This window comes from Eschrichtius robustus, chromosome 19, assembly GCF_028021215.1.
Source record: "Eschrichtius robustus isolate mEscRob2 chromosome 19, mEscRob2.pri, whole genome shotgun sequence".
Lineage (NCBI taxonomy): Eukaryota > Metazoa > Chordata > Mammalia > Artiodactyla > Eschrichtiidae > Eschrichtius > Eschrichtius robustus.
This window is the reverse complement of record NC_090842.1, coordinates 4,377,633-4,400,955: the sequence shown is the minus strand read 5'-3', so window position 1 is coordinate 4,400,955 and position 23,323 is coordinate 4,377,633. Positions and strand designations below refer to the sequence as shown.

Below are 23,323 nucleotides of genomic sequence, written 5' to 3'. Positions count from 1 at the left end.
GGCCGAGGGCACACCTTCAGAAGCCCACACTCACCATGCCCGGGAGGGCCTGCTTCGTTACCACCCCGAATGAGAAGGACCTGCCTGTCCGTGTCGCCGTCTCTCTCACGAGGAATAACGTTGTCTTCTCTTGCAGAGCAGTACAAGCTGCTGAGTGACCACATCGAGCAGATGGCCACCGAGTAGGCCTTGGGAGGTGGCCCGAGGCTCCCCCAGGAGGACCGTGGGTGCGCGCCTCCCTCCCGGGCCCACGGCTGGCTGTCACCACCACCCCCCCCCGCCCCCGCATGACATTGGCAGCACCGGAGCCGCCCCACACCGCCCTAGAACTAGCGGTTAGAAGAATCTGGTGGCCTGTTTTCCCTGCCTCCCCTCTGCCTGTGTCTGCTCCCCCATCTGCGTGCCAAAGTGTCCCTGGGATTACACAGCTAACACCGAGGTGACTGTCCATATCCCCGAGTGGCAGGCCTGCGACGTGGGACCGAGGGAGCGCAGGAGGGAGGATGCTGGGTCCAGGATGGGCACGGCGTCCATCGTAGCCTCCTGCGGGAGAGGCTGGGGCGCACCTGGGAGGGTAGGGAAGGGCAGCTGCGGGGTGGCACACGCCAGTGACACAGGGCGGTCAGGAGTGATGATCGGGGGGCCCCCTGCAGGGTGGGATTGGGTTCCTCCCACAGTGGGGTTCCTGCTGAGCAGGGGCCAAGCAGAGGGGGCGGGGGCCTCTGAGTGTCGGTCCACGGCTGGTGCTGGCTCTTTCCCGGGTCCCCTCTCCGTGCAGCAGGGACTGGAGTCCCACGAAGCTCCAGGAGGAGAGGGACACCCCCTATTCCAGGACGGGAGAGAGACCGGGGCAGAGGACGTGCTTTCCCGGCTGCAGAAGGCCTGGCCACAGTCAGGGGTGTGGGTGCCGGGAGACGGCACGGCTCCGAGTGGCTGTGTTGGACCCACGTAGCACTCAGGTGTCTGTGCCAGGCCGTCTGAGGTGTTCCCGCTCAGCCGGCGGCTTCCTTCTGGAGTGGAGAAGCTTCCGCCCCTTGCTCCCTGGGAGTAGCTTGGGGCCATCAGTCCCGTGACGAAGTACAGACAAGAGAAGCTTCTTCAGCAGTTTCAAGACAACCGCCCTTTCTGAAAGCAAACGGTGCGGCTCTTTATTTCAAAAAAGACAAAAGAATCTGTGTCAGCGTTACAGGCACCGTGGCAGAGGCCGCTCCTGGCGGTGACTGTGTGAGGCTGGGTAGCGGGGGCTTCGGAGGGTCGGGCCCTCCACCCCGGCCGCCTGGGGAAGCCTGTACCTTCTGCCACCCGAGCCCTTGGACCACTTTCCTGCGGACTCTGCAGACACCCCCTCGCCGTCTCAGGTGCCGGGAGCCGGGGCTCTTCCCCCCAGGTTTGTACCGGGCACAGCTGACCAGCCCGAGGGACTGCAGTCTGGCCAGCAGGCGTCCCGCATGCCAGCTGCCCTGGCGAGCCCGGTTCCCCCGCCCCAGCCCCAGCCCCAGCTCTTGGGCGCTGACCTTGACAAGGCCAGCGGGGCTCTGTCCTTCCTGCCTTGGTCCTTCGTCCCGTGTCCCCGCTCCACCTCCTCCAGCATGACAGACACACGCCTGATACCCAGCCCTCCAGGGTTCCCCTCGTGGGGGATGCCTCCCTGGAATGTTCCAGAGCAGAGCGTGCATTGGTTGAGCCGAGGAACGCACATCTGGGTGATCGTAAGAGAGGTGACGGGGAACACGGCAGGACCCAAGTGCGCCAGCGTGGGCTGCTCCTCCAGGAGACCTGGGGGGCTGGGGCTTCAGAAACCCTGCTGTTTTCACAATGGTGTGTGTGCGTGCGCGTGTGTGTGTGTGTGTGTGTGTGTGCGCGCGTGTGTGTGTGGTGGCAGCCTCTCTGGCCATGTCACTAAACAAAGCACAGCTGTGTCGCCAGCTTGCCTGTCCTGTGCGGGGCGGGTCACACAGGCTGGAGCGCCTCCATCCGATGCTGGGCCCAGTGATAGGACGAGTCTCTACCGAACGCGTTTCAGAGAAATAACATCCAGCTAACGGGTGTGTGGGCCCCTCCTCCAGTGCCTCCTGAAGATAACGCAGCCCCTCCTGAGACGTTCAACCACGACCCCTGGGTGCGCTGTGCTCCCCCCACCCCCGTAAGAGCAGGGCCACGTGCCCTCGCAGGGCTCTCCGCCCGCGGCTGCGTGTCGTTGGCTTTCTTAGTGGTTAGTTGAAATGCATTAAGATTTTATTCTAAGGTGCCCAAAAGACTTATCCTTGTACATAGAAGATTTCTGTACGGACGTTCGATCCAGTCTGATTTCTGGAGGGAGACAGTAGGTTCTGGGTCTTTCCAGGGGTGCTGGGGAGCCGGCGGCTCTGTCCCCCGAGGGTGGGGCGGGAGGACCCATGCAGCCTTGGAAGGAAGTGCAGCTTTGACTTCTTCGGGCTTTTCCAAGCACTTTAACTTCAAGATGATCTTGAGACCTTTTTTTTTTTCCATACAGGCCTCTTGAAATAGCAGTTGAAGGTAGAAGCAAGGGTTGCTTTGGGTTTTCTCCCCTCCCCTTGTTTGTATAAGTCTAGCTCCTAAGAGTAGAGTCTGACCCCAGAAGTGCTGCCTGTCGCTCTCAGCCCCACGAGGGGACACTGCCAGAGACCGTGGGCCTCGTGGAGTGACCGATGTCGAGGTGGCTCTGAGGCTGCTCTGCTGTGTCCTGGTGGCATCTGCCTTTGGCCGAGCATCTCACCTTAGAGTGTCTGACCACTGTCACCCGGAGGACGCACGGCGTCCCTAGCAGGAGCCGGCAGCTTGCCTCGCTGACGCTTCCTCGCTCTGTGACACGATCTTCCCTCCGAGGCCCGGTCAGAGCAGACAGACACAGGGCGGGCTCTCAGGCCCGAGCGCAGAGAAGTCTCACCCCGCCGTACACACAGGAGGCTTTGGAGAAAGAGCTCTGGTGGCCCTCCCTGTAAACTCAGGACCCTTAGACTCGGGGCAGGAAGTGTCGGGTCATATCCACGAGGAGAGTTTCCAGCCCCAGTATGTTCAGGGTCCCAAGCCAGGAGCTTTGAAGGCCTGCGTTAGCAATGGCATTTCAGTCTCCTGCTGTCTGCCCTTCAGGGCTATGTGAATCGTAATGAGCCCAAAACAGCTAATTCTCCCAAGTAAAAAGTACCCTGCTTTGGAAATAGGATGATGTCGAGATGTGGCTTTGTACATTTTCAGCCTTTGTTGCAGTTTTAGCAATATTGTTAGATATTTAAGAGGGGCTGTGCTAGTATTCAGATCATATCTACTGTGTGCACGCGTTTAATCAAAGGCAGGAGAAGCAAGTTCTGATATTGTAAGTTCTTTGTACAGTGAAAGGGAGTCGACCATCATTTTCCTATTGCCAAAAGGGGAAAAAAGCAGACCAAGGAGCTCTTAAGTTGCCAAAAGGAGGGCTGGAAAGAGTCCAATTCGTGAGTTTTGTGCTCCAGCGAAACCCGGGATGGTCAGGGTCACAGGCAAGCCCCACGCTGGGTTTAGGGCGGAGACCCAGGACTGGAGTCAGAGGTACCGCCTGACCTTTCTCTTTCCTCCTTCCCGGGAGCTGGAACCAGTGGAGCCCGTACTCACCTCTCCCTGCCCAGTTAGATGGTGAAGTTCATTGCCGTGGAGAGAAGGTGGTAGCCTTGAGGGTTGCTTTTCCGTCGGCTGTTTTAAGTGGGTCAGTTTATCACCCAGAGCACTTGGTATTGCAGCCTCCCAGCATGAGAAGCGCAGTGTTCACGCCACAAAGAGGCTTGCGAGGAGTTTTGTTGAACCCAGGTGACCGTGACCAGCAGTCAGGGCTGCAGCTACGAGCCTGGTCTTCCTGGGCGTTGCTGCACCCTGACGAGTTGGCTTTTCAGTTAGGGAGGATCCCAGCAGGTCGGTGTCGTTAGATCAGCTGTATGGCCAAATTACCTACTATCGAGACAGCTGGGCAGCCAGGGGCCTGAGTCACTTGCCAGAACAGCAGGGAGCTTGGGAAGCAGGGGGAGAAGGGCCCAGCCCCAGTCTCGGGGGAGGGGTAGCAGCCAGGAGGTCCCAGGCCACCCCGCTGGCCACCCTCTTCCTCAGCGACAGGCAGAGCTGTGGGGCTGGGGGCCCACGGCCCCTCGGTCCCGGGGTTCTTCTCGCAGCCCTCCCACCCCCCCGGCCTTTTAGTTTCCTTGAACCACCACTCCTGCCACTCAGCCATCTCCCCGTCTTCCTGCAAGTCACCGATTCCTTTTTACGATTCTTGAGGGTGAGTTTCGCTAGAAAAGCCTTTGAAGCTGAGTTCATACAGGGGAATGGCATCGGTGACAAGTGCCCCTAACTGGCTGCTGTGCGACGTTCAGACCTGGGCTGGAGCCAGGCCTTAGTCAAGTCACGTGTCCCAGTACGTCCTTGTCGCCCCGTGGTCGGGAACAGGCCTGTGTGGGTTCTCCAGGTGGTTCCCACCCAGGAGTACCCTCAACGCCGAGACCCTCCTCGTGGCCGGCTCCCCCGGCCTCGTTCTGCCGCCGTCTCCCTGCAGCCCCTCCCCAGCAAGCGCCTCGGGTGGCCGGCCCCCCTTGTCCCTGGGTGTCCTGGCGCTGGCCTGTGTCCCTGAGTTGGCTGGTCTGTCTGAGCTTGAGACGAGTGAAGGGCTGCGGGGGGAACCTTCCCCCTGGCTGTGTCCCCAGGAGTCAAGGGGACACTGCTCCCGCTCTAGAGTTCTTGGTGACTATTGGAGAAGGAAAAACGCGTCATTTCCAGGAGAGAGTCAGGATGGTCTGCGTTTGCCCGTCTTCCCATCACTTCCCGCAGGACCTCTGTGCAGGCGGGGGTGACCCTGCGTCCTCGCTTGTCCTGCAGGGTCAGAGCAGGGCGCTGTCGCTCGGCGCCCTCCTGAGCGGCACTGAGGGCGTCGCTGCGCTGGAAGGAGGGCCCCTGCTGGTGATGCCCCTCGGACCCTGGGGGGCTGTGCCTGTCCCCCCACCTTGGTCCTGGATGGTGCACTCGCGAAAATGAAAGGGACGTGCTCAGCAGGCCCCGTTCCCACGCACAGGCCGCACATGCGGGCCCTGATCTGTCCCTGTGCTGGAGGCTTGCTTAGGTTCCCGTGGACGCCTTGAGAAGGACGGGCTGACCACTTGAACAGCAGGAAATGCTCGAACTCAAATGGCAGGTACCTCCCCTTAAGACGTGTCAGCTCGAGAGCTTCGTGGTTCTAACTGTGGCCTCTGGGGCTTCAGGAGGGTCTCCCACGGGCATCCCCTGTTTCTCTCCCACCCGTTGGTCTCGGACCTGAACTTGCCTTGGCCATATCCACGCGTTGCCCTTAGTGGCCCAGAAGTCGGGGTCCGTGATGCAGGTATGTTATATGTACACTTATGCAATTTCGTGTCCCACGAGGTGATGTTCTACAAACTATATTTTCAGGTGGAGAAAGTTTCAAGGTCGAGCTCTCAGAACAGTGCTAAAATCAAAGCTGTTTCCTGTGAAGAAAAAAAAAAAAAGTCTATATATTTCACCTCAGATTGTCAGAAGGCAGAAACTGAAATAAATTATCTTAAAAAAAAAAAAGTCAGTCAGTTGAATTTTTGTTTTCACATGTCCGTGAACACATTTTTTTTTTTTACAGAATTTGCAATCTTCTCAGTGACGACAGAGAAAACACCTTTTTCTAGGGTCAGATAGACGTTCTCCCCACTTAGGCTGAGCAGCTGGGTCTTGTGCAGACGTGTGTGTGTGTGTCGTGGCCAAACTGATGGGCAGAGGAAGCGTCCGCTGAGCTACCGCCGGGGGTGTGTTGGTGAACGGAGGGGCCTTGGCCTCCAGGATGCCTCCAGCCCCTTCCAGCTGATATCCTGGTCTTGCCTTTGAGCCTCAGCTGCCTCACTTCTTGCTTTTGGGGGTCGGGGGGCTGTGAGTAGAACGCGATTACCACCCCCGCCTGACACACACAGGACACCTTCATCATCCCTAACAACTTGGTTTGACAGACGTATTTTGTGAAATGTTGGGCTTTCTTTTTTTCTGATTATAAGAGGTCAATAGCCATGTTCTAACTCTCCAGACTAACAGATCTGGGAGGTGAGCCTGAGGACCAGCACAGGGCCTAGAAGAAGGGTCCTTGGTACCCGGAGCAGTGGACTCAGTTCCAGGGGACCCGGGGTGGGATGGTTCCCAGGGCGAAGGTGCAGGCAGGTCCCCCAGCCCTGGCCTGGCCACCTGAGATGGGCTGGGGTATGTGCCCTGATGCTCAGTGGGGCGGGGGCCGGACTGCCCTGTCCCTGGTTCTCCCACCCAGCCTGGAGGACCGGCCCGGGTGGTAGAAGCCTTCACACCTGACTTTTCCTCTGGTGCCAGGAGAGTCCAGCAGCTGAAGGCCAGGGGCTGGATTCAGAGGCAACTCCTGGCGACAGGGAAGGACCCCTCTGAAGGCGGGAAGGACCCCTCTGAAGGCAGCAAGGACCCTGACGAGCACGGGGTGGGGTGGCCCTGGGAAAGAAGCCTGGGTCCCGTTCTACCTCCCCCACCAACCCACTGAGTGCCTTTTGCCAAATTGTTCTTTGAACCTCAGTTTCTTCATCCATATAATGGGAGGGAAAGCATCACCCATCCGAGGCGGTTCCTGCGAGAAATGCAAACGTGCTTCTCACTCCAATCTCTTTCCTCGTTGTCCCGATGAGGAAATAAATCAACCCGGGAGATGTACCTGTAGGGAGGGTCCTGCCCATTTAAGGAAAGAGAAAAACGACCAAACTTCTCTCTAAATTTTATAGGAATCCATTTAAAACATATTCTTCAAAATTCATGACACTAAATATAAAAGAAATTTAAACAATTAGGCATTCAAATGGTGTTTCTTTGTAAATTGTAACCTTTCTACTTCTGACTTTATTGACGCTTAAAACTGTACTGAGACTTCCAGGGCACGCTGATCGTGTAACCCTTTTGTCCCTTAAATTCGTGCCGAGCACCTCTGTCTGCAGCCACCTCCCCTGCGCAGTGCCACAAACGCTCCTGCTCCCCTAAAGAAGCATCTCCCCTCTTTCCATATTTGAAACAAGCCTCTCACTCACGAAGTCATCTTTCAATGTCACAGGAAATGACCGCAGGTGCTCTCTTTTCTCCTGTACTCGGATCCTGCGCGAGTTGCACTGGGAAGCAGTGGGGTGGGTTTGTCCTCAATGCCTGGGACTCTGAAAGCAAGAGACCCCAAAAGTTATGCTTCTTCCACCCCTGCTCACCCCACCTCCCACCTCCTGGGCCCCAAAGAGAGGAGCTAGGAATTTTGTCCCTACTCCCAAGCGACCATGCACACAGAGAGAGCCAGGGAAGCTCCTGGCTGATGTCCACCCCTGGAATTGGGAACAATTGGTCTCTTTGGGGTGCTGGGGCCAGAGAGGGAGGGGAGAGGCCCCTTGTGCCGTCAACTTACCTTTAATGAGCTTCTACTATGTGCCAGGCGCCACCAGGCTCCAGGACCACAAGATGAAGAAGCAAGGTCATTTTTCTTCAGAAACTATCAGTGGGGTTCAGACACAACTGAGGTTAAAAAAAGGTACATTTGTGTGTGTCTGTCTGTGTGTGCATGTGCACACATATATATCCTTAAGAGTATAAAAATATAACATAAAATATATACTGTAAAATGTGATGATATATAATACAATCTATGATAAGGTTATTTTATTATATAGGAAATATAGAATGTTTTAGTTACTTTTGGAGTGAGTGTCCTTCCTGGTTGAATCAGGGTGGGCTTCCCTGAGGAGGTGCTTGGAGTTGGATTTTGGGTAATAAAAGTCACTGTGGCGAAGACGTTAGTCCTGCAATGATCCCATGAGAAAGGTTTGGGGTATTTTTAATTTAATTTAATTTTTTATTGAAATATAGCTAACTTAAAATGTGTTAGCTTCTGGTGTACAGCAAGGTGATTCAGTTATACATATCCATATTCTTTTTCATATTTTTTTCCATTATATGTTATTACAAGATACCCCTGTGCTATATAGTAGGACCTTGTTTATCTATTTTATATATGGCAGTGTGTATCTGTTAATCCCATACTCCTAATTTATGCCACCCCGCCCTTTAACCCTTTGGTAACCATAAGTTTGTTTTCTCTGTCTGTGAGTCTATTTTTGTTTCGTAGATCAGTTCATTTGTGTCATATTTTAGATTCCACACGTAAGTGATATCATATGATATTTGTCTTTCTGTCTGACTTACTTCACTTAGTGTGATAATCTCTAGTTCCATCCATGCTGCTGCAGATGGCATTATTTCATTCTTTTTTATGGCTGAGTAGTATTCCATTGTATATAGGTACCACATCTTTATCCATTCATCTGTCAACGGACACTTAGGTTGCTTCCGTATCTTGGCTATCGTAAATAGTGTGCAAAGAACGTTGGGGTGCATGTATCTTCTTGAATTAGTTTTCTCTGGATATATGCCCAGGAGTGGGATTGCTGGATTATATGGTAACACTATTTTTTAAAGAACCTCCATACTGTTTTCCGTAGTGGCTGCACCAGTTTATAATACATTCCCTCCAACAGTGTAGGAGGGGTCCCTTTTCGCCACACCCTCGAGGAAGGTTTTGTTTACCACTTTGCTGATGAGGAAATCATGGTACCCGCAGTGGGGAATGAAATCAGGGGCCAGCTGGCTCCAGAGCATAGCGTTTATCCTGAATGGCTGCAGGACATCCTCTCCCTGGCAGAGGTCTCTAGGAGGCAGCAGGAGGTGTGCTGAGAGCCGAGTGACCCAGAGCTCACATGCCCCCAGCCACCATCAGGAATTTGCTCCCCAAATGTGCACACCCAGGGGGCCCAGGCGGGCAGGCGGCTGAGCCTGTGGACCCCCACCCCTCCTCCACTTCTGTGATGTATCCCTGGTCCCAAGGTCATCCCCGCACATCACGTCCCTATGGTTTGGGTGAATTGTGTCCCCAAAACTCATGTGTTGAAGTCCTAACTCCCAGTACTCACAATGTGACCTTATTTGGAAATAGAGTCTTTGCAGATATATTTAGTTAGGATGAATGGGGTGGACCCCTGATCCTATGACTGGTGTCCTTATAAAAAGGGGAAATTTGGACACAGAGACACACACAGGGATATGCCACGTGAAGATGAAGGCGGAGATCAGGGTGATGTGTCTACAAGCCAAGGAACACCTAGGATGGCCTGGGAACCACCCGGAGATTCTCCTCACGGACCCCAGAAGGAACCAGCCCTGCCAGCACCCTGATCTTGGACTCCAGCCTGAGGGAGAAGAGATTTCTGTGGTTTGAAGCCCCCAGTGTGTGGTGCTTTGTTAGGGCAGCCCTGGGAGATGATTCACCTGCAACCAATAAGGACTCTATGGGGCTTTCCTGGGACAGACCCCCCCCCCCAACCATGTCCTCCACCTGCCTCTGGTTTGTAGAAAAACTTTAGCCTCCTACAAGGCCTTCCCCAAGTTCCAAAGAATAAATTTAATCAGAGAAATGAGAAAATGCAGAAGCTAAGGAAAATAGTCAAGCAAGACAAAATAATAAGAGTTCAGCCATTAAACAAAGCCAAGGACCTTTAGTTCCTCCTCAAGGGCTATAGATAATATTCTGCGCCATGTCCTTTGAGCTGTTTTGCAGGTACGGAAACCCCACAGGTGGAAGAAGTTAACTGTATGCCACCCAGTTACCTCACCACCAGCCAATCAGAAGAATGTCCACAAGGGACTTCCCTGGTGGTCCAGGGACTCTGCGCTTCAACTACAGGGGGCCCGGGTTCGATCTCTGGGGAACTAAGATCCCACAAGTCGCACGGTGCAGCCGAAAAAAAAAAAAAAAAAAAGAATAAAAGAAAAATGTCCAAGAGCTGATAACACGCCCCACAGTCCCCCTCCCTCACCCTGTCTTTAAAAACCTTTCCTGAAAGTCATCGGGAAGTTGGGACCTTTTGAGCACCAGCTGCCTGGGCTCTTTGCTTGGCACCTGCAATAAACCCTGCAATTTCCTTCACCACAACCCGGTGTCAGTAAATTGGCTTTACTGCACGCAAGCAAATGGACCCGAGTTTGGTTCGGTAACACATGTTAACACAGGCTTAAACACCCCGAAACCCAGTCATAAGACAGGAAATGAGACCCAGCAGGAGTCAGGGTGAGATGCACCCACGTTTATTGAACACCTGCTATGTGCCAGGTGTCCTTCTGGGCACTTGATCCCCAGAGCAGCCTGTGAGCTGAGTGATATGATTCCTGCCGTACAGATGAGGAAAGCGGGACCCAGAGGACAGGGGACTTGCACACGGCGGAGCCTCTGAGCATCCAGCCTCAGCCCCCTTTTCCTGACTGGGGAGTTCTCGTCCTACTGATGGAGCCCCTGCCCCTGTCCCCTGAGGTCCTCCACGGGGTCCTCCTCGGCAGAGTTGTCCTCACTGGCTGCTTCTTTTCTCTGGCTCCGTATGGTGCTCTGCTCTAAATAAAAAAAATATATAACAACAACAATAACAAAATCATCATCATCACAGCAACAACAGCAATAATAATGACAGCAACAAGCATTGTTTCCTAAATGTTTTGGGTAGATGTGTTCGCCTAATACCACAGCCCTTTGAGGGGGTTACTATCATTGGCCCCACTTTGCAGGTGAGGAATCTAAGGCACAGAGAGGTTAAGGAACTCTCCCAGGGTCACACAGCTTGGGAGCAGTGGGTTTGGACCCAGGCAGTCTGGCTGGGGACCATACTTCCTCCTCTGCCTTTCAAGAGAATTATTCAGAAAGCATGAGATGCCCCTCATCCCCCCACACTGTGGTTCCCTGAGTCTGCTTCAGGCAGGTCCAGGTCAGATTCAGGGCCACCCTCCCACTCCCCAAGCAGCACTCCCTTCTCAGACCCAAGTTCTCAGCCGGCCTCTGGGCTCTGGTCACTTCACCTTGTCACAGGTGTTACGCCCCACCCCCAGTGCTCACCTGGGCAAGAAACCACGGGACAGCCGGGGACAGGGTGGTGTCTGTGAGCAGCCGAGCGTCATAACGCCCATAAACGCCACGCATCTTGGCTCTAAAATCCTGCCACGAGGGTTGGATCCGGTCAGGAAACAAAGGGGTGCCAGCGGGAAAGAAAGACGTGGGACAAGAAGGCCGGTGCACAGGTAACTGCAGGGACCCCCCACCTACACCAGGTCCTCCCAGGAGTCTCCTGTTTCTTATTCCATATGATCTACTGCAGAGCGGTAAGTGGGCATTGTCATCCCATTTTACAGATGGGAAAACTGAGGCCCAGAGGCAAGGTAACACGTCCATAGTCACGCAGGAAGATTAGAGATCACACTGCCCCCTGACCAAAATAAAGTAGAGTTGAGTGAATGCACCAGAGCCCAGCCAATCTTCATTGACCCTCCTATGATGGTTGTAAAGCTCATCCACAAATTCTTTGACACTTCTCCCATCAGGAGCTGGACTGTAATTCTCCTCCCCTTGAATATGGCCTTAATGACGCACTTCTTCTTTTTTTTTTTTTTTATAAATTTATTTATTTATTTTTGGCTGCATCGGGTCTTTCTCTACTTGCAGCGAGTGGGGGCTACTCTTTGTTGTGGTACGCAGGCTTCTCATTGTGATGGCTTCTCTCGTTGCGGAGCACGGGCTCTAGGCGTGCAGGCTTCAGTAGTTGTGGCTCGCGGGCTTAGTTGCTCCGCGGCATGTGGGATCTTCCCGGACCAGGGCTTGAACACGTGTCCCCTGCATTGGCAGGCGGATTCTTAACCACTGCACCACCAGGGAAGTCCCAATGACACACTTCTAAGGAACAGAATGTGGCAGACAGGATGCTCAGTTTCTTCGGAGGTTAGGTCACAGAAGGTGACACAGTGTAATTCTCTGATGCTCACTCTTGGACCAGCTGCCATGGTGTGAGGAAGTCCACGCCCCATGGAGAGGCTGTGGGCAGTTATTCAGGCTGCAGACCCCACTGCGGACCCAGACGGGATGGGCCTCACTGGGGTACAGCTCATGCAGTTGCCCAGGGCCCCCAGCTCAGAAGGACTCTGCCATCTTGGAATTCTTAATAATTATTGAACAAAAGGCCCACGTCTTCATTTTGCCCTGAACTCTTGCCCTGGGCGAATCACGTGGCCCATCCTGGACCCAGATGACAGCCATCATCTACCACACACGGGCAAGGAAGCCTTGGAAACAGCTCCAGCCCCAGCTACGGATTGGCTGAAAGACCCGAGGGAGGACAGCCCAGCTGAACCCACCAACCCTAGAGCCACAGAAGATAATCCCGGTAAACGACCGCTGCTTTACACCACGACGAGGTGTGGCGCAGCACATTATAGATAACTCAGATGGCTTTTTCTAGATTCTAATCACATCAGGTGAGGGTAATAAGCGCTTTGTCTCCCTCCAAAGTACAGCAGGCATCAGCCTGGAGATGGTTTTTGTTGTTGATTCATTTGTTTTTAAGCACCCAGGTGATGATGATGTACGTGGATGGTCCAGAGAGACGGTGTTGGGGAAATTCCCCGCCTCTGGTTCGGCACCCAGGGGCAGATATTTAAAACAGTTCATTACAATGAGCCTTCAAATTTCGAGAAACTGCAAAATGTTGCCAACAAAAACTGCTTCTATCAAGACAAAACCAACGACTCAGCCATAAAAAAGAACAAAATAATGCCATTTGCAGCAACATAGATGCAACTAGAGATTATCATACTAAGTGAAGTAAGTCAAGACAGAGAAAGACAACTACCATATGATATCACTTATATGTGGAATCTAAAATATGGCACAAATGAACCTATCTACAAAACAGAAACAGACTCACAGACAGAGACATCAGACTTGTGGTTGCCAAGGGGGAGGGTGGGAGGGAGAGGGATGGCCTAGGAGTTTGGGGTTGGTGGATGCAAAGTATTACATATAGAATGGATAAACAGCAAGGTCCTACTGTAGAGCACAGGGGACTATATCGGGTCTCCTGGGATAAACCATAATGGAAAAGAATATTAAAAAAAAGAATGTCATATGTGTAAAACTGAGTCACTTTGCTGTACAGCAGAGATTGGCACAGCCTTGTAAATCAACTAGACTTCAATAAAAATAAAGACAAAGACAACCTCCACTTCAGCCCCACCCCCCAAATAGGAGATGGGATGTCTGTGACCCACCTCCAGATCTCTCTCCAGGTCGTAGCTCTCCAGGGTCTGGAAGGCACCGGAATACATCTCCACCGCTTTGGCATGGAAGACCATCTCAATGGTCACAAAGTCCGAAAAAATTTTCTATGGGGAGAGAAGCCCAGATCACATAAGTAACACTGTCAGAAGGACTGTCCTGGGGTCATCTTGACATGGACCAATTGTGTGTGTGGGGGGGTGTGTGTGTGGGCGGGGGCTTAGTTGTCCTTGCGGGGCAGGTCCTAGGTGTGGAATTTCAATATATTATTTCTAATTAATTAATTTTTGTTGAACAGATAATGCATTCCCATAGTTCCAAAGCTGCCTTGCACAGAGATTGTTCCAGAAATGTGTGAGGCCTTGTGGACTTTCTGAGGGGCATCCTTTTCTCAGCTCTGTCAACCGGGGCTCCTCCACCCAGTTTGCGCTTCTCTCATTCTGAGGTCAGGTTGATGGCTGCAAACTTTCAGCCTCTGTCACCCACAGGCTGGAAGTGGGTCTTATGGGAAGGGGAGGGGATGCTACTAGCCCAGAAGCCCCACAACCTGATAAGCCAGCTTGTCAAAACATTATTAGTGATGGAGACGTTGGCTTCTCTTGATCAGATGGTTCAGCTTGGCTCAGTGAGCTCTCACAGAGCTCCTACTGCGTGTCCGGCTCCAGTGAGGGCTTCTACTGTGTGCTGGGCCCAGCACAAGCTCCTACTGTGTGCCAGACCTGAGGGGAAACTCCTGCTGTGTGTCAAGTCCAGCACAGGCTCCTACTGTGTGTCAGGCCCCTCCTACATGCTGGGCCCAGCACAAGCTCCCACTGTGTGTAGGGCGCAGCACAAGCTCCCACTGTGTGTAGGGCCCAGCACAACCTCCCACTGTGTGCTGGGCTCAGCACAAACTCCTTCAACGTGGTCGGCCCCAGCAGGGCACAGGCTTGCTTTTGGGGGAGGAGCCTGCAGTTTGGAAACACACCTCTTCCCGTCACGTGGGAAGCACCTGGAAGAGGCGGGCCAGAGGAAGCCGCTAGGCCACCTGGGAGAAGGAAGGGGCGAGGAGGCCGCAGACTGTGCTGGGAATCCCTGCCTCCTGCCTCCTCCCTCCTCCCGTCCTGCCCCCGGGAGGCAGTGCTGGTGACAACAACAGGCCTCGTCCTGCCCTTTGCCGGCCTGTGGCCCCGAGGAAATGACGTATCCTCTCAAGCCTCAGTTTATTCGTCTGCACGGGAAGCACAGGAGTGGTCCCAGTTCACAAAGCCCTACGAGAGATTCAGTGAGCGCCGCGGCTCTCGACCTGCGGGCCCCTCATCAACACCAGCCTCACCTGGGAGCTTGTCAGAGATGCAAATTCTTCGGCCCACCCAGGCCCACTGGATGGGACGCCTGGGTGGGCCCGCCGTCTGCGTTTTAAGGAGCCCGCCAGGGCGTTTCTGACGCACGCTCAGGTGAGTGAACCGCTGCTTGAAAGCATGGCTTACATTCTTTTAGAGGAGCCAGAGAGTTATTTTGTAGATATTTCATTAGAATCGTGACCTAAAACTGATATAGTGGTAATGATTATTTCAAGTTTGGACTTTTATCTCTTTTAACATTTGGAGGTTTGGATAAGCGTCTCTTACAAATGAATTCCCCCAATTTTAAAGGATGCCCATGTTAAATTGCATGCTTCTGTTGGCCCTCAACAGTGCAGAACCTTGTGTGTGTGCTCTTGCCGGCCTCGAAAACATCAGGTGCTTGATAATGGTCTGCTGGTGGTTTTAGGTTCTGCCTGCAATGTGGATGCTTGAGCAGTAATTACCACTATTTCACTCGCTTCGTTCGTTCATTCTTTCATTATCCCAATGTTTACTGAGCACCCACCGAGTGCCAGGCCCTAGACCTGGTGCCCAGGACCCAGGAGGGGACGTGGCAGGCAGGGGGTCTGCTCTGTGGCTTCGACATGCAGTATAGGAGGTGGCGTGGAGCAGTGAGTTCTCCCCTGCTCTCCACCATCATGGGGTCTGCGTGAACTCTCTCTCCCAAGGGTGTCAGCTCTGTGAGGACAGGGCCTTGCTTTGCTGGCTATGGTGTCCTCAGCTTCAGGCATAGCGTCTGGCACATAATAGGTGTGTATTCAACATCTGTGAGATTCACGAGTGAATTAAAGATACAATGAATCCACCCCCTGGGATAACTGCCCCCAGAGGGAGCAGAGCAGAGAGTGTTAACAGTTGGTCGGACCAGGTCTGGGGGTCCAGGTGAGTTTCTCTGAAGGACAGCAGGTGTGAACTCGATGCAGAGTAAGGGCAGAGCCCTCCTGGTAGAGGACATAGCCTGTGCAAAGGCCCTGAGGTATAAAAGGCTTTTTGGTGCACTCGAGCTTGGAGTGGTGTGTCCAAGACAAGGCTGGAGGGTGGGGCTGGGGCTTCGAAGCCTTGGGGAGGATTTCAGCCTTTCTCCTTGGAACGAGGGAAGCACAGGAGGTTGTTAAACCCAGGAGTGACAAATCAGAGCTGCCTTTTGTGAGATCCTTGGGGCTGCAGTTTGGAAAATGGACTAAAGTGGCAGGGGGGCAGGAGTGGGTGCAGGGGTCTCTGTGACCATCTTGCCCTTAAAGACCCTGCCTCCCTGAGGCCTCTTGTAAGAGCTGGGGTTCTGGGCCCGGGCTCTGGGTGTGTCGGGGTGGAGAGAGGAAGGATTTGTGCCACTGGGGCTGTGCGGAGGAAAGGAGGAGGGTCCTGTGGATCCTGTGCGCAAAGGCAGGGGCTGGGGGGACAGACTCTGCCCAGTTCTCCTGGCAGGCGGGGAGCTTGGCCGGGTGCTGAGACCGCACGGCTGCCACTGCTGGCTTCCGGGCAGCACAGCTGAGCAAGACAGCTGCCCGAGCAGCCGGCCTCTAGCCGCCGTGGCCGGGAGGAAGCCAGGATGAACTGTCCTGGGAGTCAGGGCCCTGAGAGCCGAGCAGGCACAAGCTCACACACACACACTGGCACAGGGAACACACATGCACGCACACACACACACAGGTGCACACACACCAGAGCTCACCCACGGGGCAGCCCAGAGTACTTCCGACCAGGGGACCGACCACCCCTACCTGGAGGTTCAACTTCTGCTCCTAGAATGCATCCACCATCTCCTCCAGCTGGTGGGAGGTGTGGCTGGCATCCACCGAGGCCCTCTGCACGCTGGTCTCCGCCTGGCCCCGGAGATAGAAAGTGTCACGGGGGCTCCATTCTGGATCATTCTCTGTCCCTTCGCCCCACCCTTGGGCCAGCTGTCCTGCGTCGTGGGCGTCTCTTGCCAATTTGGTTGTGGAAGGAATGGCCCAGTAGGACCACAGCGAAAGGGGCAGCTGCTCCTTGGACAGACCTTCTTGTTAGCTGTGTGACCTCAGGCAAGTCACTGAACCCCTCTGAGCCTCAGTGTGCTTGCCTGCAAACAGGGGACGGCTATAAGGCCTGCTTTGCAGGATTGTTGCAAGAAGGAGAGTGGGCTCAGCTGAACTACTGCTATGACAGGTACTCCACAGTCGCTGATGATTAATTCCCGCATGTGGAACGATTTTAGGTAATTAACTTATTGGTTGCTTTGATTGGCATCTATATGGCCTGACTCCACAGCAGGCCTGGCACGTGACGAATCTGGATTTCAGAGCCAGACGCCTGCAGAGCTGAGTTGGGGGTTGCCCCTCCGCTCTCGGTGTGGCTTTGGGCAAGTCAGTTTTCTCAGTTTCCGCATCTAGAAGTACCCACCTCCTGTGAGCAGTGAGTGGGTGACCCTGGCAAGGAAGCAGGCTGTGGAGGGGGGTGTCTCTCTGACTCGCCGAGTAGCATCGCTGATGGCACGGAACCCAGGTCTCCTGAGCCCCAGCCAATGGCTGGCTCTCCCGGAGCCTCTGACTCCCCTGTCCTAAGCCCAGGGCCCTGCACACATCCGCCACGTAAAGCTCACCTCGCCGTTTTGTGAGGCCGTTCATTACCTGCGTGTGAGCCTGCCTTCCCCAGACAGACTTGTGACGCTCATCTGGGACTGAAACAGGTGCTGTTAGGGATTCAGGTTAGCCAGCAGCCCCCATGGAGGGGGCACGGTGATGTAGGGCCCCGGCCTCACCGCCCCCCAGCCCCTGCCTCGGGAAGGATACGATGGTCTGTCTCTCTGAAGGGGACTTCTGCCTCAGTTTCTCCAGCTTTTCCAGTTGTTGGAGCTCGTTGTTCCAGACGTGTTTGAATTTCTTGATCTCAGCTTACGGAAGGAGGAGGGTGGTTTCCTGGGGCCCCAGCCCCCCGCGTGGCCCACGCTGCAGTGCCGTGCCCTTGCTCACCTGGGTCTACTTTATCTGCACCCCATAGAGCTTCAGGGAGTTGACCACCTTGGTCTCCAGCCTCTCGACCTGGGGGCACGTGGACATACAGAGTCAGAGCGGGTAGAGCCAGGGAGATGGTGGGGGGCTGCACAGCCCCTGGCCTGCATTTACAGGGCGCCGTCTGCATGTCCGGAGCTGCACGGTGGGCCCTCCTCCCACCTTGGGGTTGCGAGTGCGGGCGACACATTTCATCTCGCTGAGCCCTGTTTCCTGGCCTGTAAAATGGGTATAAGGAGTGTACCCGCCCAGGGTTTTTTTTTTTTTTTTTTTTTAATAAATTTATTTATTTATTTTTGGCTGTGTTGGGTCTTCGTTTCTGTGCGAGGGCTTTCTCCAGTTGCGGCGAGCGGGGGCCACTCTTCATCGCGGTGCGCGGGCCTCTCACTATCGCGGCCTCTCTTGTTGCGGAGCACAGGCTCCAGACGCGCAGGCTCAGTAGTTGTGGCGCACGGGCTTAGTTGCTCCGCGGCATGTGGGATCCTCCCAGGCCAGGGCTCGAACCCGTGTCCCCTGCATTGGCAGGCAGATTCCCAACCACTGCGCCACCAGGGAAGCCCCCGCCCAGGGTTTTTTAATAACTGGATGGGACCCAGCGCTATTTCATTTCTCCAAACTGCCTTAAGCTCTCACCAGGGACGCTGACAGATCCACCTGGAACACAGACTAGCAGGGAATTCAGAGCTGACTGCGCTGTGCAGCCCCCAGGGACATGGCAGGGTCGGCGAGGGGGACACCTCACGCCCCTGAGTCAGTGCCTGTGTGCCAAGCCTAACACTAGACACGAGGATAAACAATGTCAGTACTGGTAACAATGGTCACAGTTAAAGCTAGTGTGGATTAAGCGCTTACCCTGTGGGTGTCACAGTAGAACAGGTGTAGGAGTCCCCCCAAGGGCTCCTTAAAACCCTCATCCCCAGGCACCACCCCAGAGGTTCTGACTCAGCAGGTCCAGGGTGCAGCCCAAGAATCTGCATTTTTCTAACAGGTTCCCAGGTGAGGCTGGTGCCTGGAGGATGGGGTCCCCTGAGAGTCTGGTTTGCCCAATGGGCCAGGGGAGCTCGAGTCCCCACCCAGCCCCTTCCTGCTCCTCCATTATGGCTTATGGCTCTTGTGAACGCAAACCTAAAGAAGAAATAATTTTCCCAAGTGCCGAAAACGAAAGGGACTTACCCCTTCCCTTTCCGTACAGTATTCCTTTGAGAAAACTTGCGGTTGTAAATCCTTTCTCTGTCCCTTTGAGATGGATATAAAGCTCTTGGCTGGTTTTACAAGCAGGAAAGCCCAGTCATCTCTGAACTGTAAACTTTGGGAGGCCAGTGTCTGCAGGGAGTTTGCCTGGTGCCTGGCTCCCGGCTGTACCTACCTGCTTGTCAGAGAGATGTGAGGTTTTAGTTTTCTTTGGATAAAGATGATTAGCCAGCCCAGGTGGCCCCCCAATCGCCAGGTGGAACTAGGAAGTCCTGTGTGACAAAGGGTGCTGTCCCCTTCCCTGTCCTCAGGGGGAGTGAGGTTTCTCTGTCTTTGCCATCACTTACTCAATCGCCTGTGACGTGCATTACCTTCTGGCTTAACGCTTATTCAGTAGAAAAGCTGTTTCATTCTTTTCTACCATCGCAGAGAGGATTTTTCTGGGCTGGCTGGAGTTTTGTTTTAATTTATTTTATTTTTATTATTATTTTTTTTATCCCAAACTCCTAACCCTTCCCTCCCCAATGCTCCCTCCCCCTTGGCAACCACAAGTCTGTGCTCTGTGTCTGTGAGTCTGTTTCTGTTTCGTAGATAAGTTCATTTGTGTCATATTTTAGATTCCACATGGAAGTGATATCATATGGTATTTGTCTTTCTCTGTCTGACTTAACTTCACTTAGTATGATAATCTCTAGGTCCGTCCATGTTGCTGCAAGTGGCATTATTTCCTTCTTTTTTACGGCTGAGTAGTATTCCATCATATATCCGCCACATGGGGATTTTTATTTTTAATTCTTTCCCTAACCCCCTGCAGCCTCCTTGCCCTCTGCAAGCCTCCAGGCTCTCAGTCCTGTAAACTGAGGTGTGACCCTGGGGAGGGAGTGATGTGAGTGTCCTCACTCTGGGGACACCTTTGGAGGAGATGTGTCTGCTGACGGCAGACCCTGCCGGGCGGCTCCAACCCTCAGATCCCCCCAGGAAATGGGTCCGCTGGGGCCACTCGCTCACCTCGGCCTGCCGGTAATCCTGCACTTTGGCCAGGTCCTCGGCGAAGTTCCTCAGGGCGGCCCGCACCTCCGGGTTCTCCGTCCGTGTCGGCGAAGTCGATGAGCGTCTTGACCAGTGGGTCGGCCTTGTCATACAGCCGAGCTGTCTTGCGGGTGTAGGCGGCCGGCAGCAAGCAGAACTGGCCGAAGTGCTTCTCGGCGTTGGTCACCGTGTCCTCCATCACCCGCACCTGCTGTCCCTGGGGAGGTGGGGGCCTGAGGAGCCGTGCTGGGCAGGGACACCCGGCCAGGTCACGACAGCGAAGCAGGGGTCACCCACCCACCGCCCTCCTCCTAGGTGGCAAACCCAGGCCAGGCGTCCGGTCCCCAGGATAATGCCCGGAGTCCCCGGGTCAGGCCGTCAAGGCAGATGCGGGAGACCAGCGGGGTCACAGGGCTGGTCAGTGGCCGGGCAGGAGTGCAGACGTGGGCTTGGCTCCTAACCTGGCCTTTCCCACCCTGGGGCCCTTTACAGGGGCTTTATCTTCCCAGCAGAGTCGGTCTGTATTCCAACCATGCTGAGCTGCAAGGACCTCTTCTCTCTGAAATCCCCAGATTCTATCTTTTCCCCGAGCTGTTGAAATTCTCTCCCTTCTCTACATCGTAAAGCTTTATTAATAAACTTTTTTGGGGGGTGGGGGGACCAGTTTTAGGTTTACAGAAAAACTGAGTGGAAAGTACACAGGGTTCCTACATACCCCCTCCCCGGCACGCAGGGTTTCCCTATTATCAACAGCTTCCCTTTGGTGCCCGACCTTTGTTACAAAAGGTGAACCAATAGTGACACATTCTTATTAACTAAAGTCCCTCGTTTACATGAGGGTTCCCTCTTGGTGTCCTACATTCCGTGGATTTTGACAAGTGCTCAGTGCCCTGCCTCCACCATCGCAATGTCGTAGAGAAGTCTCACTGCCCTAAAGACCCCATGCTCCGCCCGTGGGTCCCTCCTCCCTCCCCGAGCCCTGAACCTTTAGTTTGTCCTCCTGGCATGCCATTTATCACCATGTATCGCTTCCTGTTGTGCTTGGTTTCTGTCACCCTCTGCATCTTTCTGGGTCGGGTGGGGGGAGCTTGCTGACTCATCTTTATGTGCCGCTAGCCTGGGGCCTGCCCATCGCAGGTGTTCCATGAAAAAATAGAGTGAGTGAAGGACCTGCTGGATTTCATCTTCCTGAGACAGTAAAGCGGGCACAGCCTCAGACAGTTGCCTCCCTCTCGCCCCACTGCACCCTCTCCTCACCCCTCGTCCCACCCAGGTGGTCACTGCCCCGTCCTCTCTCTGTATGACCAAAGCCCCCAACCTGTGCAGCCCTGTAATCAATCACATCTCTAAAGCTGGAAGCTGGGAGGAGGGCCCTTTGTCTTCCTAACAAACCCTAACTGGTGCAGCCCTTTACAGTTTGCCGTGCGCATCGTGTGTATTACGTGCAAACAAGGTAAATGGAGACCAGAGAGGTGAAGCATCTTGCTCCAGGTCACACAGCCGGCCGCAGTGCCTGCCCCTCCACATGGGGTCCTTGGACCCCCTCAGTCAGAATCGCCTGGGACACAAGTTAAGCCTGCAGAATCCCAGCCCACTCTCCGCCAGACTCCCCGTGAGCGAGGTCCAGGGAGCTGCATTTTTAAAGAAGCCCATCAGGTGGTCCAGGGGCACCCTCGAGTTTGTGAGCCCCAGAGGAGCCAGGCGTGGAAACAACTGGGTAAGGGGCGAGTTGAGAAGGCAGTGGTAGATTCAGGCTGCAGGCAGTGGGGTCGGGGATAATTCCACAGAGGGGGTGATGCCTGATGGGGTTTTGAGGTATGAAGAGGGGTTTCCCAGGTAGAGATGAGTGAGGGAATTTGGGGTGGCCCCTGTGAATTTAGCTACCCCAGGGCTGTGGGCAAAAATGCTGGAGAAGCAGACAGAGGCCAGATTCTGGAAGCCTCCATGGTCCCTAGACCTCCAGGTGGGCGTGGTGTGGGCGGCAGAGCATCCTTACCACTGCCCCCCACCCCCAGCAGTCCAGGCGGCCCCATCTGTCTTGGTGCGTCTGGCCCCGAAAACTCGGCCGCCCCCTCCCTCCCAACCCAGGCCAGCGTAGGGCTGCTCACCTGGAGAGAACGATGTTCATTGTGACTGGAGACGGCAGCTGTCCTGGTCCTGGGGAATAAGGACAGGGCCCCAGGGGTCCCGCAGGCCTGGGAGAGGACACACAGGGCTGCGTGCAGCTGCATGGTCCTGGCTCAAGGGACGCTGCCACCTGGTTACCAGGCGACGTGGCCACCCGCAGTCACCCTGGGAGGAGCCTCCGCTGGTCGCTAAGGCAACCTCTCCCCCGGCCAGCCTCCCCGAGCGGATTAGGAGCCTCAACCAGCCTTGCGCTGGCCCAGGTGGGGTCGCCGAGAGGCTCCTTCCCACTCTCCCGGTGAAGATGGAGGTTCTTGTGGACCTGGCAGCGCTGGGGTTCCCCAGGAGGTGCGGGGACCGGACTTAGGGTTGCTGGCCCTGCGCCCAGCTGTGCTTGTGGGTCGTATTGCTGGGGCTCCTCCTTCCATGAGAAGGCCACCCAGCCTTCTCCAGGCTCCTAGGAGACTTGGCTACTCAGGAGGGGTGTGCGAAAAAGCACAGTGAATCGCTGCTCGTCGCTGAATCGAGGGGACAGGGCACCAGCCCACAGGGACAACTTAAACGTGTTAATCATCATCTTACTGGTCTTTTCCCCCTTATTATAAACACTGTCTGCTCATTGTAAGAAAAGCAAGAAAACAAAGATAACCCAAAAAAAGAAAATAGGACAGCACATACAAAATTGTGCTAACTGAAGTACGGTACATTTTGCTAATTGTAAGATGTGTGCAATTCAGTGCCTCTACATTTTACCTAAAGAAAAGAAATATGCAACTAACAACCACAACAGTAAGAGATTGGGTGGGAAGAGGGGAAGGTAGAAAAGCAGAATGTTGGTAACTGTTGCCGTGGAGGACCCGCTGCACAAGTCTGTTCACTTTGTATATGTCTGAAGGTCTGTTTTGTTTGTTTGTTTGTTTTTTTAATTAATTAATTAATTTACTTTATTTTTGGCTGCATTGGGTCTTCGTTGCTGCGCATGGGCTCTCTCTAGTTGCGGCGAGCGGGGGCCACTCTTCGTTGCGGTGCGTGGGCTTCTCATTGTGGTGGCTTCTCTTTGTTACGAGGCACGGGCTCTAGGCGCACAGGCTTCAGTAGTTGCAGCATGCAGGCTCAGTAGTTGTGGCTCGCGGGCTCTAGAGAGCAGCCTCAGTAGTTGTGGCGCACGGGCTTAGTTGCTCCGTGGCATGTGGGATCTTCCCGGACCAGGGCTGGAACCCGTGTGCCCTGCATTGGCAGGCGGATTCCCAACCACTGCGCCACCAGGGAAGCCCTGAAGGTCTTTATAACGAAGAGTGTTTTTTTTTTTTTAAGTGTATATGAAAGCGAGGACTTTATTATTTATTTTTATTGAAATATAGTTGATTTACAATGTTGTGTTAGTCTCTGGTGTACAGCATGGTGATATATATATATATATATATATATATACACACACACACACACACACACACACACTCTTTTTCAGATTCTTTTCCATTATA

General features: G+C 54.2%; 2 protein-coding genes across 2 annotated transcripts in view; one reads left to right on the top strand and one right to left on the bottom strand.

Moving 5' to 3' along the window:
• The window catches only part of KIAA0513 (KIAA0513 ortholog), a 63,651-nt gene extending 58,114 nt beyond the window's left edge, over positions 1-5,537 (top strand). The window contains exon 12 of the mRNA XM_068528287.1: positions 137-5,537. Coding sequence (XP_068384388.1) covers positions 137-186 — 50 coding nt within the window. The 3' untranslated portion in view covers positions 187-5,537. The remainder of the gene's footprint in view (positions 1-136) is intronic.
• A 4,811-nt stretch (positions 5,538-10,348) lies between these two features.
• CIBAR2 (CBY1 interacting BAR domain containing 2) lies at positions 10,349-21,843 on the bottom strand. The gene is given in 9 exon segments (XM_068528288.1): positions 10,349-10,458; positions 10,951-11,053; positions 13,156-13,269; positions 16,230-16,331; positions 17,277-17,377; positions 17,447-17,525; positions 19,695-19,778; positions 19,780-19,926; positions 21,817-21,843. Coding segments are annotated over 9 exon segments (867 nt in total).
• Between the last annotated feature and the right edge of the window lie 1,480 nt (positions 21,844-23,323).